This window comes from Metopolophium dirhodum, chromosome 1 (genome assembly GCF_019925205.1).
Source record: "Metopolophium dirhodum isolate CAU chromosome 1, ASM1992520v1, whole genome shotgun sequence".
Taxonomy (NCBI): Eukaryota; Metazoa; Arthropoda; class Insecta; order Hemiptera; family Aphididae; genus Metopolophium; species Metopolophium dirhodum.
In genome coordinates, this window is record NC_083560.1 from 111,288,858 (window position 1) to 111,311,174 (window position 22,317).

The 22,317-nt window shown below is 27.8% G+C and overlaps 1 protein-coding gene across 2 annotated transcripts; it reads right to left on the reverse strand.

The window, feature by feature from the left end:
- Positions 1 to 4,906: 4,906 nt before the first annotated feature.
- Positions 4,907 to 16,335, reverse strand: LOC132934001 (ras-related protein Rap1). 2 transcript variants are annotated; one of them, XM_061000285.1, is made up of 5 exons: positions 15,952 to 16,335; positions 11,255 to 11,493; positions 9,376 to 9,504; positions 9,134 to 9,286; positions 4,907 to 8,299 (listed from the first exon to the last, which is right to left on the reverse strand). In XM_061000285.1, exons 2-5 carry the CDS (start codon positions 11,435 to 11,437, stop codon positions 8,210 to 8,212), a joined length of 555 nt encoding a protein of 184 aa, XP_060856268.1. In that variant the 5' UTR covers positions 11,438 to 11,493; positions 15,952 to 16,335; the 3' UTR covers positions 4,907 to 8,209. The 2 variants fall into 2 exon arrangements, with proteins under 2 accessions (XP_060856268.1, XP_060856269.1); XM_061000286.1 differs by lacking the exon at positions 15,952 to 16,335 and adding an exon at positions 15,374 to 15,823.
- Between the last annotated feature and the right edge of the window lie 5,982 nt (positions 16,336 to 22,317).

The following is a 22,317-nucleotide window of genomic DNA, read 5'->3' on the forward strand; positions in this document are numbered from 1 at the left end:
TGTCTAGGGGGGGGCTTAGTCCCTCCTAGTTTTATTCAAGCCCCCCTAAGTTTCTAAATATATACATTTTTAAATCCACCTAATAAATATAAATTTAGCCCTCAAATCAATTGTCCAAATTGCTTCTTTAAAGTGGGTATCTTGCTTCTTCATATGATCTCAGTGGTGTAAATACGGGGGGGGGGGGGTGCTGTTTCACCATGACTTTTTTTTAAACTGGCGAACAGAATTCAAAAATATGTATATGTATAAGGTACCGAGTAATATGGGTAATTTAATTATAAAGTGTATTCTGTTTTTGAGGACACTGTATATTATATATTGTTATAAACAAAATAACTTTAAATGATTTTTTAATGTTAACAAAATAACTTTAAGATGACGTGATACCTGCATGTGTTGTCTTCGTCTTACAGGTGCGTAACATAGCAAATTGTACGCTAAGCAGAACACGTGTAAGCTCCGTTAATTTAAAAATTAGACCAAATTGACCTTTTTTAAAATCTAAAGGTAAGATTATTATCTGAGCAACCTCATGTGCTTTTTATTATATTTAAATTTTATAAAATTTAAAAGTAAGATTATTATCTAGGCAACCTCATGGGCTTTTTATTATGTTTTAATTTTTAAAGCGAGTTATGAGTATATTTTAAAGTAAGTATTATGGTACTATCAATATATCATTACATGTTTTCAAATTTTATTAGCAAGTTTAATTAATACGATTAAAATTTCATTAACAGATAATATCACACCTGAATAGTTAAATAAATTATTATGTAATTCTTGCATTGTGCAATTGTGCATAGGTATTAGGTATAGATAAATAGTATATTTAATTACTTAACAGATGGCCTATACAATAGTGTTTACCCACTTACGTAGGTACATTGTAAATCATTGTATGATAATATAATTAAAATTTGTATTGTTATATTTTAGGTTCCAGCCTATATTTTTAAAAATAAATAAATACAAATTATCAAGCCTGGGCAAGTTAATGATAATTTTTAACTGAGTTAAGTTAAGTTGATAGAAAACATTTTAAAAACTTTAAAGTTAACAGTTAACCTAATTTTTTTTTAACTCAGTTAAGTTAAAAGTTATATGAACATTTTCAATGAACTTATTAACTTAAGTTAAGTTATTATTATTTTTTGTTTTTTTAATATCTGTATAAATACCCATTGATATGGTTTAAAATAATAAAAACCATAAATATTATTGAACACAGGAAATAGCCAATATATTAACTTGAATTTGATTAAAAGTAACTCGTTATTTATTAAGTTTATATCAATTAAAATAAGTTAAGTTAAAAAGTTAGAATTAACTTAACTTTAACTTTTTAACTCGGTTTATGCCCAGGCTTACAAATTATCATTTTAAAACTTAGGTTCAATGACTAGTGATGAGTAATTAATGTCAACCGAGTTGGCACCGGAAAAATATGCTAGGAATTTGCTAGATTTTGCTAGGTCATTTTCAGAATTTGGTAGTATCTCATTTAAGTGTAGGTAAATCAAAATTCAAATATGCTGGCGCCAACTTAACACAGCAGCGGCACATTTTCCGATCGGCTCGTAAGGGTAAACGGACACTTTGTACTATCTATTATTTGAATTGCATACCGCGGACACTTTGTCCGGTGAAAATAAATTGATAAAAATCGATCGTGGACACTTTGTAGTTTGTACGGTATAAATAAACCAGGAAATATATTTATTACTTTAGTGTATTATAGTGTGCAATATCGTATGTCTTATCTTATGTGTAGGTTTTTGCAGCACATTTCAATTATTATTATTAATTGAAACAATTAACTCGTAAAATTGGATACTCTTTAATACAATTTTATTGTTTCTCTATTATAGTTTATAATTGTACCTATGTTGTGCATACGTTAAAAATTCATGAAGCCTGTACACAGCATGAATTTATTATCTAACTATTATTATTATTATTTATGTCTGTTAACTGCATGTGGTTTATAATAACAAATTATGTGATATGTATATATGTTTTTCTACCTCAAATTATAGTACCAACTGTCCGTGGTTTTAATTCTTTCCGGATGACCGTACAAAGTGTCCTACAAGTTACAACCACCCGTAAGTATGGTATCAAAATATTGCTACTGATTTGCTAGATTTTGCTAGGTAGTCTTTGGAATTTATTATATTTTGTTTTTCCAGTTACTTATGTATAAGTACAAAAATATGTTTAAAAATACATATTTGTTTATAATGTATTTGTAAGATCACAAAAACACAACAGTTGTAACTACCATAATATTTATATTTAAAATAATATCATATTGGTATTAGGTGTATGATGTTATTTCTAATTTGATTTTGGGATTGTTTGTGGGGACTTAAATTTACCAAATATTAGTTGGAATAATGGTGTTTCAAGCCTCGAGTACAATGGTTCTGTTACAGTATACAGATAAAGTTCGTCAGATCAGCCGTAATCAGTACCACGGTACTCTTCGCTTCGAATAAATAAATAGTATTTATAATACTGTCTCTAATAAATTTAACTCCATGCTTGATTTAGTTTTTTCAAATAGTAAATCTATTTAAGTTGGAGAATCTGGAAATCTGGTCACTAGTTATAAATTTATAATATTTTTATCAAACTGGTCGTAAGCGGACCAGGTCGCGCTAAGTAAGCACTACACGAAAATTAATTATTTTGTTTTTTTTTTCGTCTTAAAGTATTGAATTTGTTTTTCTTTGTATCAATGGACATAGTTATCTACTATAGTATTTCAGAAAACATTCAGCTTTTAATTCGTCATGAGTCATGACTTATTTCTTACATTTTAAATTAATTATTTTATTTAATATTATTAACATTTTAAAATTATTAATAAGTATTCAAATTTAAAAATATAATTTTGAAGGGTATAAGAGTAATTACAAAAAAGTAGATATTTTCACAAAATCAAATATGCTTTCGTCTTTTAAGTTTTATCCGATAACAAGGGTAGTCTATAATCTATGTAATTGGCATAAGATATTTTAGTAGAAAACGAATCCCCTTAAGATCTACCAACAAGACACTGTAGACTAATATCATTGACTTTAAATAACAGTTGATCTAACCCGGGATAAAGTGGGAAAAAATTCCAGGAGGACTACTGTCTCCATATAGTTTTAAGCGTTCCATACATAACTTTATGTGTAATGTCTAATGTATAAACAGTGATTGTGTAACCATACTCATCCCTCTTTTAACTCTGAATAATGTTAATCGTAATTTGATGAAGGGACGCTTTAAAACCACCGGCAGAGGAAAGGGACTGAGTCCCCCTCTTTAACCCCTTAGTCTAACTGTAGCATAACTGGGTAAAAATAATTTATTTATCAGTGAAAACCATGAGCCCCTCCCCCAACAATTCAAATATATTTTTATTCTATTTATTTGTTTTATTTTACAAGCCTTATCTCATTTTATGGTTTAGAAACAAATTATTGTAGATACGGCCTTATTAATTAATAATATTGAGTACCTACATGAGAATTCTCACGTTGATGGACATGCCATGCCATACCATTCTATGTGTTTTGGTGTTGCCAGTGCATAACTGCTATAGCATTTGTTATTGTAGTTAATTATTAGTTATTGTAAATGTTGATTCAGGGTAAAAAATGTTGGTGATGCTAAAAGGTCAGAAATGTGGTGCCTTGCTATAGCAGTCATGTCCATCAAAGTGTTAAGAGGAATAGATGATGTTAGCGCACTATTTGTTTTCTTTCTCTAACCCGCGAGCAACATATCAAATTTTACGTTCATAACAATGATTATAATCATATTAATTTTTTTAATTAGAGAAATGACCTCTTATAAAATGTAAAAGTAAGATTATTATCTAGGGCCTCATAGGCGTTTTCATATATTTTAATTTTAAAGCGAGTTATGAGTATTTTAAAATAGGAAATTGTTTGTACATCTTAAAATAGGTACTCTTAACTCTTGATGCGTATGGATCAGAGAGAAAACAAATACTGCGCTGACATCCTCTTAATAAAAAAGGTAAAAATATCTGTGGCAAAATTATTGGTTGTCAGTTGTCTATGCTGAATGAATTAAAAAAAAAATTTAAAACATACATGTTCTGAGTTTTGTTTAGACGTCCAGTATTTACACAGGTTATATTTAAGTACTAGATGAATATTTTTAAGCAGTTTCTCTACTTGAAAACATCGAACAAACAACACTTGTTTGCAAATAAAGGTAATAATAATAAAAAATGATTAGTTACAATTATTAAAAAAAAAAAAACATAATTGTATAACTCGTACATTTTTCACTTTCTTAAAACCAGTCTGTTTGTGGTAGAATTCAGTTATTTGTAGCTACTATTTCAAAAAAACTAATAATATAAAAACAAATTATGATTTTTAAATACAAGTAATTTGTATTTATGCAAATATAATACATTTTTTTTTGTTTGGTCGAAATTAAAAATAATAATATTTTAAATTAAATAGTGGTAAACATATTTTATTTGAGAATAAATTAATAAAACATTTTTTTTTTTTTTAAATTTTTATTACGACGCTCCAATATGAATAGTTTCACGGTAAACATGATCATATTCTTAAATTAAACGAGATTAACATTCAGAGGATAATATTATTAGATACATATTAAATGATTTTCTGAGTTCACTATTTCATGGCGAGAAAATTTAGAACACTTTTCTTAATACCCATCATATAAATTTTTTAAAAAAACATGATAAGTCATTTTGTAGTTTACATATTGTTATTATATGAGTAATTATTGCATTACTACACAGATCCAAACATATTATATTAGGTTCCATATAATAATATATTTCATGGTCAATGGAATAACAAATAATCGGAACATACGATTGGTGGTCAGAGTAAATTAGAACCTAGACGAGTATTATTTATTGTATGTGTAATATTTTATTTTTTTTTTGTATATAGATGAGTTTTTGAAAAATAATTTACTACAATATATTATATATATTAATGTATAATACAATGATAAATAGTGATCAAAGTGAGAGGAATAATGCGACACTTTTGTTACGATAATTGAAATATTTAGTTAAATAAACATTTAAAAATAAGAATAAAACACCTTGTGTAATTAAATACAAGACATATAGAATAGTATTAATTTATATCGCAATTGTACACTCTCCATGAGTGTAATTTAATTTATAAAATAATAAGATTTACATAACATACAAAAAAAATTAACTACAGTAGGGTGTTCGTGCACTAGTTTGTGCTGTACAATTAACACACCTACTAGTTGTTTGATTATTTTATAAAATAAAACATAAAATGAACTATCATTATTATTATTATTGTTATTCATTTACATCCTTAGTAACTTGGGTCCAATATATATATTTCATATTATTTGCTTTTAGAATCTAAGCTAGGTAAAAAAAAAATAATAATAAATAAATAATAATAAAATAAACAATACATTGATAAATAAAAATAATATATGTATGTATATAGACATATAAAATAGGATTATATAAATAATAAATCATTAAAACGGGTTTAACAATATTATACAGTACGATTAGAGAACATCACTCAATCCGTTTTGCATAATTAAGTTAGTCCTGTAGTTTGAACAATACAAAGAACACAATATACAATAATATGTTTATTAAGAAGACCATAATGGTTCAAATATATTATAATAAACATGTTATCAGTTCGGATACAATATAAAGTTTCTCATTTTTTTTTGTGTAATTGGAATTAGTTGTTATATGTATAATTAGATAGAAAATAAATAAATAATATAAACATTTACACGTTTATAAAGAAAAATGTGAAAAAAAACAGTAATAGTAAAATAAACAATTAAACCACCAATGAAAATTTTACTATTCTACTAACAATAATATTGTCTATAAATTGGTTCCATTGATTTGTTTTTTATAAGCATAAAATAAATTAAAGTAAACAATTACTCTAAACATTTTGTTTAAAAATAATTAATGTTGTTGTCAATATTAAGGGAATTAGGGCTCATACTATAAATGAATATACTAAATATTGGCCTACAAACACTTATATGTTAAATATATATAAATGCATAAATGGTACCTATAATTACACTTCTGTAATCCTTTAATAAATACATACACAGAATTATTTATATATATATTTAAAGATATATTTATAAACATTTTTTTTTATTTATATTATGTATTTGCACATCCTTACAATTATGGGTTTATTAAGTAATATTTATTAAACAACTATTAGAATTGAAAATTGTTAACAAGTCGAAATACATATATTATAATAAAAAAAAAAAATGAATTTTAATTAAATGCTAAATTTTTCTAAGCTACAAACATCAATTTAGTTAGTGTCAAAAAATGCTGTTTATAAGGACAAAAGAATAAAGAATTTTAAATTTTATTTTCGACACAATAACTATAAATGAGTACCTTGTGTGACTGTACAAATTTTGTAATAACAGAAGTTATAAATGATTATGTTTGTTCGTTATCACAAGAATATTATTGTGCGTCATACGTACAGGTACAATATACGGCAACTATGACCATTTATTTAATATTTAAATAAATAAAAGATGCATGATCAAAGAATATTTTGCCAGATTCAAACATAGTTGGTACATAAATAAGGAATTGTATGATCAATGTTTTTAGTTGAAAAAAATTTGTCTTATGAGTAAGATTGGACCTATTAGCCTCTCATTGCGCAAACATGTAGTAACATAAAACTATGTTTTGGATGAATATAATAAGTTTTTCAACTATTTAATAAAAAATAATTTAAGACTAATTTAAATCCAATGTTTCCCAAACAGAATATTAATAATCAAAATTGTCTTTATGTTATAGTTATAACTTATAAGTTTAATAAATGTATAACAATAAATTAAGACTGTGAAGGATAGTAGAGCACACAATATCTGGAAATACTCATCAAGTTTTAACAGGACCTATTATACTTATAACTGGTGTTTATTTTTAACCCTGGATGATTGAAAACGCGATTCAAAACAATTAATGAAATACAATAATAATGTTAAGCTCAATTAAGAAAAAAACCAACTAAAATAATATATTCAGACTAGATTTTGACATAAATACAATATTTATATTCAATCCAAATATACACAAATTATATAGCAGCTAACATAACTGTATAAGTATTCAAATCCCAGAAATTAAAAATTTTTAACATTCAAACAGTTTTTAATATACTACATTACTTTAGTTGGTTATTTAGTTATTTTATAGTTGATGTACTATGTAAAAAGTATATTTTTAAAAAAACAGGCTATATATTATAATAATATTGAAAAAAGAAATATTTAGTAATAAGATTAGTATTGGAATAATGAATACATTTTTTTCAGTTTATTATGTATTATGCCATGGGAGTTTTGAGTTTATGGTGTTTCCAAAGTTGATGAATAATTCAACTAATTCATTATTATGTCATGGTTAATTTATTGCAAATCTAAAACTAATGTGCTGATTTTTAAATTACCAAGAAACAACAGTTATTATTGGCAGCATAAATTTCAAAACGATCACAATTTTATAATTGGAACGTTTGTTAATGAGAAAATATTTAACACAAAATGATTGATGAGTTATGAACTTTAAATTTAAAAATGATAGGTAGCAGATTTTAGTTATAGATGAAATTTATATTTAACTAAATGTTGGCACTTTTATGGAAAACTGTGTTAGGAATATTAATTTTTTTAAATGACATTTCAAAAATAGAGAGAAAAGGTAATGTTTTCAAAAAATGCAGTTAGAAAAATAAGGGATTATTGACACATTAGATTTACAAACAAAAACGGCCAATTACACATTGCTGTTAATTTGTGTATATGTTTTATAATTAATGGTATTTACAAAGATCCAGGCCTCAGAAAATATTACAATTTTGGCTATATCCAATAATGAACAATAAAATAATAATAATAATAATAATAATAATAATAATTAGGTACTTATAAATTAAAAAAAAGTACAAAAGCAATTTGGAAAAGTCGATTTAGCCATTTAAAATAAAAATTAGTAAGCAATAACAAATTTAGCATTGACTCATAAAACAATATTTTTACCACATTGTTAAACATTCCTTTTTTTCTACGTGGATTGTTGGCATTGATTGTTGTTTCATCATTGTTATTAAGCTATTTAAAGAAGAGCGCATAGCGACTTCTTTTTTTGTTTCTGTTTTTTCTCTGGACTTTTTTTGTTGATCTGTCTCACTAAGTCATAGAATATCTAAAACAAATTAAATTATCATTTTTAACATTTCTCATTTTATAACCCAATTTAAATGAAAAAAATAAACTAACATTTTGTACATTGATGTACTTATAATATTTAATATGGATATTTTTAAAATTAAATTAATTCATATAAAATAAAAAATAAAAATTGTATTCATTACCATGCAATAGCACTATCATGAAATCGTATGTTTTAAACTTAAATCCTAGTTATAAAAATGAAAATTCTTAATTTTTGTTCATATTAAATCAAATCAAATATATATATATAAATTGCTGATGTTTATATACCAAGTAACAAACATTAAATTAATTTTGACAATACAGTTACTTATAATATTATGTACTAACAAAAAAGATTTTATTGGTTTAATGTAATATTATAGTAGTTACTATTAATTCTAGAAATGAAGGCAGAATAATAATAATAGTTACATTACTGAAAGGTAATACTGTTAAAGTTAAAACATTGAAAGAAATGAGTTTTTCATGTTATAACAAATTCAATTTTTTTTAAATACGTATAATAAAATATTAATTTAAAATAAATAATAGAAGATTGAAATTGTCTATATTAAGCCAATACAAATTACTAGTTTATTCTAATATAGATGATGAAAAAAATTTATACTAATTTATTAAAATACTCACACTTTGATGTTTCTAAAAAAAAAAAAAAAAAATTATAATAATAATAAAGGGATTGAAATTAATATACATATAAGCAAATCATGTCTATTTAACTACCATACTATCAATAAAATAATATACACACATATTTATATATATAGATATATGTATTTATATATGACATTTTAATACTTACATCAATGACATTGATTTTAGCTTTAGCGGATGTTTCCATAAAAGCACAATTGAACTGACGAGCCAGATTCACTCCATGTTCTTTACCGACTACCCTTTCTTCTTCTAAATCACACTTGTTTCCCACTAATACCATGGGTACATCATCAGTGTCCTATTTTTATAATTTTAATACATTAATATGAATTGGTTTTAAAAGCAATAATTAATTTGTTTAAAATTTAACTTAAAAAATGGTTATACCTTTACTCTTAAAATTTGTTCTCTTAAATCTTGTAAGTCATTAAATGTTGATTGTGCTGTAATAGAATATACAAGAACAAATCCTTGGCCATTTTTCATATACAAATCTCTCATTGCTGTAAATTGTTCCTGTAAATAATTAATTATTTAAGCATCAATTTATTTTTGCATAAAATATCTTGAGGATATTAGAAAAAATTAATGATTTTATTTCATATTTCATATTATTAAATAACCAAGAATTTATATTTGTTTTCCTTATTTGAAATATATGATCTATACCTATGTGACACATTTAGTATAATGTGTTAAGGGTGCGAGACATACATATATACTAATACTCATTACTCATTAACCATGTTAATAAACTAAAGAAGTAATAATAAAAAAAACATAATATTTTTATGATAACCTTTGATGTGAGCTATCTTTAATTAATAAAACTTAGTTGACATTAGAAAAAATAATTGTTTTGTAACCTGTATTGAAAACTTAGTAAGGTTATAAACTTAAACAATTTTTATGTTGCAAAATATATAATATTGCAGGGTAGAAATGAACAAGTCCATTACTAAAACAATCTAAAACATACCTAACCTTTAATTACAGTGGGCCAAATATGAAATACATATTGAAATTGTGGGCCAAAATTGTTTGGGGAGGAATAAAGAAATTATGGGATTGAAAAGAGAGAAGAATAATTTTATTACTATTTGATTGTTTTATTTTATCATGATTTTATAATTTTATTTTTGTTGACTAAACTAATTTCTGCACAACTTATGCACAGTATTAAAATTAGAAAGTTGAATAAATTAAGATAGTGTTATTAGTAGAGGTCAAAAAATTATTTCCTTCAAATTCTAACTAACCCAACCCTTTGAGGAGCCGCCTTAGTATATGTAAATGCAGTTCAGGGAGCAGCTTAGGAATGAAAAATTGGAAAAAAAAATGTGAGCGAAGTCGTTGTACGTCCTATTTTTATGTATTGATAAATGAAAATAAATTGATTGATTGAAATTAAATTTCACAGATGGCAGCACATATTTTATGTAAGGTATTTTATGGTAATGAAACATAAACAAAGAAATTAAAAAGAATTTGCGGGAAAAAGTATATATACGTACATGCTCTTTTTGACAGTATATTTGAAAAACGTATATATACGTCCATGCTTTTCAAAGGGTTAAATGATATATCATGACATCAACAATTTAAATTATTATTTAATATTTTGTTAAATATTTGTTTAAAAATTTGAAACAAATTTTTTAATATTTAATATTTCAATGAACGATATCATCAATATGTTGTATGAACTAAATAAGTAAATGTTTGCTGAATAATTATGTAACCGTAATAAAGGTGAGAGTAATGACTATTTATTGCAAAAAATGCAAAAACTCGTACTGTTATATATTTTAGTCTTTCTAGTGTCTATGAGTATAAACTTTGTATCTCTAGGTTGGTCTAGTTATGATTGAAAAAAAAATGTTTTAAAAAATGATTTATATACTAAGAATACCTAAACATAATATCTAAAAGTGATCTAGTGTTAGTGTAACATAAAAATGTTTGATACGGTAGATCATAAATACTAGTTAATAAAACTAAAATAATCAAATTTTATGAATTTAATGTAGGTACAAACTCGATTCCTTCAATAAATAAATAGAATCTGTAGAAAATTTAATAATTTAATAATTTATCACAACAGGGCCTCAAAACATTTCAGTATTTAAAGTATTATTATATTGACTTAATTTATTAATTTACAATATTTAACTACATCAGCTTTTATTGGGATGAAAATAGAAAATTATCACTTAAATTGTTAATTATGTATACTTATATAAAATATACATTTTTTAATACATACCGTTCCAGCTGTATCAAGAATTTCAAGCATACATTGTTGTCCGTCCACTTCAACTTGTTTACGATAACTGTCTTCTATGGTTGGATCATACTTCTCCACAAATATACCTTGCACAAATTGCACTGTCAATGCAGATTTACCAACTCCACCACTGCCCAGAACAACTATTTTGTATTCCCGCATTTTATTTGAAATTGTCTCAAATATATATTAAATTCTTAAAATGTATCTTTTAGGTGCTGAAACAAAATTTTTTTATTGTATAATTAATAAATGACAAACTATTTATTAATATAATGTAAATACAAATGTATAACTTATGTACAACTTATGAAAATAAAAATAATAATAGACAATGAAGCGAAAAATGCATCAAATTTGAAGAATAAATTGGAGCGTGTATGTTGGTAGGTAATATTTAATTAAAATAGCCTGCATACTAAGTTCAATGCTTAATTAAAGATCAAATGGTTAGATAGCTACTAATAATAGGAGTGTAGAAGGACAATGGCTGAGATAGGCATACATAGATAGAAATACTGAATAAAATAAAACATCAAATTAAATACATTTTGAACTACCTTCTTATGTTTTTAAAACATATAATGACCTACTAGTTAGAAATTACCTAGGTATATGTATTTATTATTTAAAATAAACAATAGTATATATTAATTAGAAGTACTGTATAAATATACTTATATGTACAGATTTGACAGTTCAATTTTGCAAAGTTATGTGTTAGGTATTTAAATTAACACAAGAATAATGAATAAGGCCAACTTAAGACAATAGGTTTAATTATTGAAAGTCAAGAGAATTTAAAATGTTAAAATTAAGTTCAGACAATTTTTAAGTTAAAAACAATTATTGTAAAGAATATTTTAACATAAATATGTTTTTGGGCTGGATACACGTTTTTTTTTTAAACCAATTTTTCATAAGGGTTTTGTTGTCATGACTACTTGTTAACAAAAACATATTTTATTTAAAACTATACATTGAACATGACTATTTTGTACAAGAAATTTTAACATATTTATTAAAATTTGAGTAGGCAAGTATGTAATACTAGATTAAAACAATAAATGTAACGTTTGATAAATAAATCAAATTTTAAATTTTCATAATATTAACAGTAATACCTGTTTTTTTATTATCGAAAATATACAAATAACAATTGTTATTGTTCTATAAAATCAGTTATGTTTCATCACAAATCTAAACATTTTAATTCTACCCTTTTCAAGCATGTTGATTGTACCACCTATAGGTGTAGAAATTTATTTTTAATACATTAATGGAGGGTCACATGAACAATGACTAAACATTTAACGAATCAATAATAAGGTAAACCTTAAAGGAGTACAAAACACAAAAAAAGTTTAATTTAATTTAAGAATGTTCAATTCTAAGAATAATGGTATAGGTTTTACGTTTCTACTCACATTATTCAATAACTGATGAGCAATTGAAAAAAAAGACACGTGATGTCATTGGGCCCGGCTCATCATAATTTGTATTTATATATCATCTTATATGTGTAAAAAATCCTCGATTCACACAATTTAACAACCTTTTTTATTTTTGAAATTTAATTTACTTATACATGTGGTTTTATGTGTTTAAGATGATACAAGTATCAACATTTTAATATAACGTTTAGTTTTTTAAATATTAAAAATGAGATATATTTGAATTTTTTTTTATATTTTAATCGTCAAGACGTGCTGTTTAATAAATTTAAAGATTTATTAATATTTTAAAAACTAAACGTTGTATTAAATTTCTGATATTTTTATCATCTTAAACACATGAAATCACATACCTACTTGTGTGTAAAGTAAATTTCAAAAATAAAATTTTTAGATTTGTAAATCATTGTGTTAAGCAAGGAACTTTAACGCGTGTAAGATAGGCAATAACGATGAGCCGGGCCCAATGACATCACATAGCTATTCTACATTTCTTAATATCTTTTAAAGTAATCATTTTTTTACATCAGATTTTCACCAAATCATAGCCATAGCTGCAGTAATTTTACATTAAAAAAAAATTTAAAGAACATTTTTTTCATGTTATGAGCTTCTTAAACACGATTTAGTGGCCATGATTAGTCCATTACATTTTATTGAACTGTTAAATTAATATATTTTTTATGCAACCCAGCACTATAGTCTGTCTCACGAAAGAAGGTACCTTGTCTTGGCAAAAACCAGACATTCTTGAGCCCCACACAGGATACCAGTAACAATGGTTGTGGTACCGAGTAAACACAATGACTGTATCAACTAACATAGGCGTGAACCAATCTTTCACGGCCCGCAGGCTGTTTATAGTCCACAGTCTACATGACGTGCAAAATGGTAACTTTCTTTCGAGACAGTGTAATGTCGTTAAAACGCTTTAAACAAAAAACTTTGGTGAAATCGATCGATTGGCTACCAATGAAATATTTTGACGAATTTGTTAAAAAAAATGGTAAATAGTAATCTCGATATTAATAAAGTAGAAATTATCTGAATTAGTACACCTACTTCAGAATAAAAATCTAATTGTACCTAATATATATTTTCATTATTATTTGGTTATGTTAACTAACTCTGAAAATGTTTAATTTATTTACCTATAGTAAATAATAACTAGACAATAAAATATGTTTATTGAATCTCATAACAAATTATATATTTTGTATTCAAATTGTTTTTGTTTGGAATACCAACCTACCTACTTAAGAGGGCGCTACATCCGCATGCTTTCTCTTTGTCTTACAAGCGCATTACATAGGAAATTATACGCTCAGCAGATCGCACTTAGCTCTGTTAGTTTAAAAATTAGTTAACAATTTTAAAATACTCATAACTCGCTAGAAAATTAAAATATAAAAATACACTATGAGGTTTACTAGATAGTAATCTTATCTTTAAATTCAATAAGAGGTCAATTCAATCTAAATTTTAAACTAACAGTCAAACGTGATTGCCAAGCATACAATTTGCTATGCTATGCATTTCTAAGGCAGAGAGAATGCATGCGGGTGTAACGCCTTCTCAATAAATGTTTTTTTTTTTTGTTATCTTATAATTTTCTTTTGCTCCTTTATGGTTAGATAATTTTTACAGTATTTATTGGATCCATTCTAAAGTTGTTTTAAACTTTCATTACAGTTGTTGTACAACATCACAGTTAGCAGACCAATTAAGTTAAGCCATTGGCAGCAATAAACAATAAACAATAAACCAGCAATCATTTTCAGACTAGATAGTTTTTTTGATCGGTAATTTATCAAAAACCAAAGAGTGATATAAAATTATAATATTTAGCATACAAGTATTTTATTTCACACACACTTTATTATAGAGATTTAATCTGAGGTTTAATAAATATCAGAAAATGTATAGAACCATTGTTTAGTGTTTGACGGCATCACAACGCCAAGTATTCTGATAACGAATGCATATACCTAGTTATGTATATTTAACACTGCATTTTTTTAAAACAGGTGAATTACATGCACATACAATTAGTGATGAATGTGCAAAATTGAAAAACATTAGTTGACTAATAACAGTGAGTCAGTGACTCATATTTTATATATCATTTAAATATAAATACCAAGGTACTCTAGTCTGGACAATAAATGCAAAATGTACCTAACCCCTAAATATAACAAATATGGATCTATCAACAATCAAAAAAATATAACATTGAAAATGTCATGTGATACCTCAGTGTATATATAAATATAATTTTTATACATGTTCATTTTTGTAATTAATGAGTATTTAAATAGGAATAAAAACGTTTATAAGGGTGTACCAAAAGATAGTTTGTAAGGGGGAAAAGTAGGTAGATACCCACTTGAACGTCGGTGCATAACGAGACTTGCTCAGGGTACACCCTTTCCAAGTGATTGATAATGAGTCGATTGCGCAAGAATGGTAAATTAGTTTAGGTAAAAATCAAAAAAAATCCTAAAGGCTTAGACCACGACTCGTGGTAGAGTGATGGACGATGTCGGGGGTGGGGGAGGTGGCTCTATAGTCAAGTGGACCAAAAACGAGGGGCGGGGTATGCGAAAATAACTTCATGTAGACGCGTGTTTGAGAACGTACATACCAGCGAGAATCGATCCGATCACGAAGCGTCGTGAATGTTAATCACGAATGACCGGAACACAAAATGAAAAAATTCGAAAAGAGCGAACACAACACTGGCGAGAACAAACGACGGAAACGACGGCGTTTCGGCGTGCTGATAAGACTACGCGATTGACTGGACCGGAGCGGACGCGGACAGCAGATGATTATAGATGGGTGGTTAGGAGGCGGGGAGGGGTCGGAGAGACACGCCAACGGAATGATATTATTATTGAAAATATCGAAATGGAAAATCGCAAAAAGTCCGGCCGTTTCAGCGGCGTCGTACCGTTGTTCACGCGTACGGTTAATGTGAAACGTCGCCCGAACGGGCGTGAGACGACGTTGAGTGTCGGCGTGCCTACCGGTTAACGACGTGAGACGCGGTAAGAAAACGGCACGACCGGAAACGTATCGGATGGGCGGACGATATCCGCCGATCGCACACAATCGACGACAATAGTTAAAATAACAATATAATAGGTGTGCTTATGTAATAATAACAATAAAATAATAATCCATGCTACGTTATTGGCGTGCGACTAAAAGACAACGTACCTGTGAGCTCGGAGAAGGGTGTAGCGGCAACAGCAGAAGACAGACGACGATCCCATGCAAAGCGGACGCTACCGGGGGGGAGGAAAAAGCGGAGAGAAACGAATTGTAATAATGATGATAGAAGTAATAATAAAAATAACGACAACTAAACGAGATTAAAAACTGTGCGAGTGGTCGGGCGAGTCGGTGTCGGGATCGCGTTATGATGGTATTGTATCGGCGTCACGACCGACGGACGCACTCTCACACACACACACACACACAAACGTTCGCGCACGCACAAACACACACACCACACACACACACACGCACAAGACACACACACACAACACGCACCGTGCTATGTGAACGATGCGCTTTTTTACGACCGACTGACTGACGACGAGTGACGACTGACGACGACGACGACGCCGACGCTGGTGCTGCTGCTGTCGGCATTCGGTCGAGTCGGTCGTACGTCGGATCGGCGCGACCTCGACCAAGCGTACAGTAAATCGCTGCGCGGTCAGAGATTATTATAAATTAAAATATTATTTTACTTCGATATTTTACTTTTATCAGAACAATAAATTTCTTTTTCCTATCGCTGTTACCGCCCCACGAGCTAGACGCGAATGTCGGCTTGTCCGATACCGTTTTATTCATTGTCTAGATAATATTACTATCGTAAGGTGGTTGGTACGGCAGTATAAATTATAATGATTGGTATTATAGGCGTACAAGGGCGTTTTACACACGCGCCCGAGCGAGTTGTGTTGCTCGTTTTTGGGGAACGGATGAAAAAATATGTTGACTATGATTCCAATAATAACAATAATCGGTAAACCGAATACAATGTAAAAATTATAAATGCTATGTTCGAAAATTTGATGTTAGGGACGTTAGGGTACATCGTACATGGGGAGCGTATTGTAGTATTGTGTATTTGTGTGAGTCGTCATGTAAGCGCGCGCATGACGTGTGCATACACATGATATTGCATCGGACGCCCAGCAAAGGTTACCGACTACCGTGTTACCGATGGCCTATCCTATCACCGGTAACCAGGCGAGACCGTCGAAAAACACGGTTACATTTCTAGCGTTCGCGTACCCGGTGCCGCACGATTATGCTGCGCCGTATTCGGTATAATAAATTAGAATATTAATTATTAAATACATAATATAAAATGTTTACACTATACAGCAATAGTGTACCTACGCATAGAATCTGATAATATATTATAGTGGATAGGACATATTATTCCTAATCGATCGTTTCTGAACTGTCTGTCTCACTCAGAATTACAATGACAATAATTGTAATTATTACAGTGAAAATGTATTGGAAGATAACCAGGGGCGGACTGGCTACTTTTGGTTCAGGGTGCAAAATTAATGAGGGGCCCATACATTTTTTTTAAATTTACTAAAATTAGGAAAGACTTCTACATTACAACAACATATAAATTCAAGAAAGGGCCTCAAAATGGTAATCGTGCCCTGTATTAGAAAATACGAATGGAACCCGGGATTCTACCTGGTTTATAGCACCCTGGACCAGTCCACCTCTGAGATAAACCATTATTTTTGGTGAGCAAGATGCTAACGGTAGCCTTTCATCTTACTACCTAACCGCTAACTGCTATGTTTTCGATATTATACATTTATACGAATAGCCTATCCATTATAGTATTATATTATATTATCAAAGAGTGTACTCTGTAGTGCTTAGTACACTACACCGGGTGCTCAGATGACGTCCTGTTTTTTGTATGATGAAAATCTAATTTTTTTGATTGAAATGTACTTTCTTATTTTTTAAAACATCTTATTGTGTAATGCACTATTGTACATACTATAAAATCCTTCTAATCGGTAGATTTTACCATATATAAATTATAAAATAAAGATTAAGAGTAGGTAACTATATAATTGTAATATGAATATATATTATTATGATGTTATTTATGTTCCCATTTCATAATACTTTATTGAGTTTATTACCTTGATAAAATAATGTTTAGCAACATTTATAAACCAAGTTAATTAAAAAAATTGTTTTCGTTAAATTTATTTATTTAAATATTTTAATGCAATGTAGTTCAAAGGTGTATATGGTATCTATAATATTCATTTGATATTTTTAAATTGTATAAATGTTTAGTTATTACTTACTGTGCTTTGTAAATATATAATTATACTAATTATTAGTAGTTAGTCAATGGTTATAAACTTATAGCCACCCATATCGGTGAAATGGATTAGCTCGATCATGAGAATAAGTTAATAATTAAAATATTTAACAACAGGAAAATAGTTTTGGATTTTGATTTTGAGCAGAGCGAAAGAATGAATTGATTTTACAATGATGTGTGTTTTTATCTGTCTGCCAGCAACATTTTGGATGGTAAAAATGCTCAGATTTTCGAGAATTCGAGATTATAGCATCTTTTCTAATATAAAAGTGAATCTAATTGGTACTTTTGGGAAGTAAAAATGAAAAATTCCAAGTAGTTTTGAAAAAATTAATTTTATTTTTTCGGTTAGGTTAGTGTACACACATACGGACACATGTACCTATCGTAGGTATCTATAGAGTAACAAACACTTGTACCTAGGCACTTAACGGACTCATTTTCAGAATATTAATGTTATGAAAACCTATTACAGAGGTATTAACTAGGCCGATCCGCCGATCCGATAACCAATATTAATATCGGCCGATATTGATACAATCGGTAGGTATATGGGATATCGGTTTTTTTTTTCAACCGATATATTGCAAGCTGCATATCAATTTGTATGTAATTAATATTAACTGTTTAAGGCGATGATAAGCGATGGACAGTGTTGAGACTTATCTAGATAAATATATTAATTATCTATTATCTTATCTAGATAAAAATCTAAATGTTATCTATTTATCTATCTTAGATGAAAACTCCAGTCATCTACTGTAATTTATCTAGATATGTTTTTTTATGTTTTAGAAATTATTTTCGTTATTTTTATTATTACCTATATTTAGGTTTCTGGTAATATTTACTATTTTAGTTTGTGTCGTCGCGTTTGTGATCGACGACGATCAGACGATAACAATTTCTGTTAATTAATTATTATTACTATTATTACTAGATGATCATTTAAGTACCTACATAACCATATAACTGAGAATGAAATAACAATATAAAGTACCTAGTGAAGGAGCCCGCACCAAGCCCGCATAACGAACTGTATACATATATATTACTACTTTGATTCTTTTCTCGCTCACTCTACCCATGTCGTATCCCTGACCTCTCTCTACGCCCTGTCCACTAGTTAATAGTTTATAGGAATATGGTCTATGGTATATTATTTATTACTCTATAGTCAATAGTCTATACTATAAAGACACATTCGTAGTTCGTACCACGAAATTCCAAATGCTGGCAGATATGTGGGTAATTAAAATAAATTAAATGATGTCAGGTCGAAACGTGGAAAGTCTAAACTCCCTAGAAATTATAAATGACTAAAAAAAATTATTTCGTTGAAAATAAATCCCTGGATTACGTAACATTACATGGGTTCAAGTGTACAACACATGCTGCTCCAAGCGGAACATTTAGTGTAGTTTGTTTTTAATTATCAGTTGGTTATTGCGGCGAAGTGTGAAATATAAAATAATAGCTGATCATTTATATTTTTTGTATTGGTCATTTCATAAAATATAAATATGAAACGTTTTTTGGTGGCTACGTCTTCAACAGACAACAATGTTTCAAAAAAAAACAAAAAATAATTCAACATTGTGTGTGGAAAAAGCTATTGACGATCCTGACTCAGAAGTGGAAGATGAAGTTTTACCAACAGAAGCTAATCAAATAAATGTATCCCCAAATTATTTATTTAATGACGAATTCTACAGTATCATATCCAATGATGGCAAAAAATTAATTCTATGATTCCAGCAACACAGAGTTAGCTGTTAGAAATTCAAATGTATCAAGTGTTCAAGCTTTATCTTTTTTAAACTCTAAAAAAACCGAACTAAATGTATTGGATTCATTTCCTGTGGTTAAAAAAGTATTTTTTAAATATAATACTTCAATACCATCCTCTGCGCCAGTTGAAAGGCTCTTTAGTGGGGCTATTCAGGTCCTAACTCCAAGGCGTAATCGCCTTGAAGATAAAAATCTTGAGATGCTTCTTTGCTGCAAATGTTTAATGCAACAAGAATAATTTTAATTTCTTATAAAGGGTATATTATATTATAAGAATTTTAATGTATGACAAAAGATAATTTATAAAAAAAAAATATTATTTAATATTTTTTGATAAGTGCCTAATATTATGTTTTTCTTGAAATAAAGTGTCACGAATAATTATTCATTTTTAAGACATGTTACTGTCCATTGAGCATATTATTATTATTATTATTATTTTTATTTTATTATTATTTAATATTAATTGTATTGTTATTACTTTGAGCAATGAAGTTTACAACTCAAATAAAAAACTATAAAAAGTAATATAGTAATTTGTTAAAAAGTGTAAAATTTACTTATTTTAAAATAAAAAGCATATTATTATTATTATTTTATCATTATATTATATTAATTGTATTGTTATTGCTTTGAGCAATGAATTGTTACAACTCAAATAAAAAACTATAAAAAGTAATATAGTAATTTGTTAAAAAGTGTACAATTTACTTATTTTAAAATAAAAAGCATATCATTATTATTATTTTATTATTATTACTTTATCATACTTTACTTGGTTTAAATATAATATAATATAGTAGATGTTTTTAAGTTGAAAGCTTTGATTCAGTGCAGATATAAATACATTGGATTTTTTTAAAAATGCACCTGTAAAAAACATTATTTAAATTATAGAAGCAACATTAAGATTGAAAAACTTTAAACACCTTAAACAAATTCAAAATGTTCTTTACTTGATAAGATTGATGCATCTTATTAGTTATTAATCTTAAACAATTTAAATTTAAAAATGTATCTGCTTTTTATCTAGATAAATTCTGATTATCTTTTATCTAATAAATAGATAATTTTAGTAGGGCTTATTTTTATCTTTATCTAGATAGATTTTTGGTCTATTATCTTTATCTTTATCTAGATGACAAACTATTTATTTGGGCTCAACACTGGCGATGGACCATCAGACTAAATAACCCTAATTTGGGAAGTTATTGCAAATAAACGGTAATGGGTATAGGTACCTACCTATACCTACGCAGCTATGCCACTTGCTATCTATTACCGTAATTTATATTACTATTGAAACTTAATATTAGAGCCCAGGCTATCTTATAATAATTAACACACCACGGAGAACCCATGAAAACGAAATAAAACTCTACTACCTAACCCATGTATAGTGGGACGCAATTCGTGTATACCTTTTTTACGGGACGCAACTAAGGTGCCGACTATATTATGGTAGTATGCTACTTTTAGAATAATTTTTTGTGTACATGCAATGTATTGAATATTGATATCTGTTCTGTTGGTACCTCCCGAACATGGTATGCCGTATAATAGAATCGAATTTCACAGTGCCATGTAAATTTGTCTTATAATTGATTTATCAAGGAATCAAATACTTAAACTTGTAATCGATTTGTGAGAATTATTTGTAAATTGTTATAATATTTTATATTAAATGAGTAGGTAAGTACCTACAACAGTACAACCTACCTTCAACTCTTGATTATACATGCATGCCGTGCACAAGTTAAGCTTTCTCATAACTACATACGATTGGAATATTGGATACGTATTGCTGAATGTAGGTAATAGGTATTAACAAAATGTTTAACAATTAGAACGATCCGTATAACGGTTATAGTATTTTCGTCGCAAACGTTTTGAAAAACAAATCACAATATTTAAAATCGAAAAACTACTTTACTAAAAACAAACAAAACCATGTACCTAGTAACTGTTGTTCGCGAACATCTCGCATGATAAGACAATAAATTACCATCCGCATCTATATAGTTAACCGCATTATTTGTATCATATATTCATATTCTGCCTTAATTAGCCATTCATATTCACTAAAATGACTAGCCAATAATATCAATGCGACAGTGCATAATATTATGAAATACATTCGGAGCCAACATAAACTAGCCAATTTTGTTAATTCCTAAATATTATTATTGACGGTAACATACGAGTATACGACTATACAAGTATCTATTTATAATGTATGTTATTATTACATTGTTTAAAGGTAAATATTACAAGTACGTAACTATCACAGTATATAATTAATAATAGGTATGTAGGTACCTAATAATTAATTTATTAGTAATAAATAATAATAGCTATAATTATAGTTTATAAAATGTTTGATTTGATTTTCCATCATT

What these genes read in the sequence shown, in the direction of transcription:
- LOC132934001 (XM_061000285.1), bottom strand. Translation starts at nt 11,437, where the DNA reads ATGCGGGAATACAAAATAGTTGTTCTGGGCAGTGGTGGAGTTGGTAAA. An exon ending in AACAAATTTTAAGAGTAAAG is followed by an intron (nt 9,287 to 9,375) that starts GTATAACCATTT and finishes TTATAAAAATAG; the next exon opens with GACACTGATGATGTACCCAT. An exon ending in CTAAAATCAATGTCATTGAT is followed by an intron (nt 8,300 to 9,133) that starts GTAAGTATTAAA and finishes AATTTGTTTTAG; the next exon opens with ATATTCTATGACTTAGTGAG.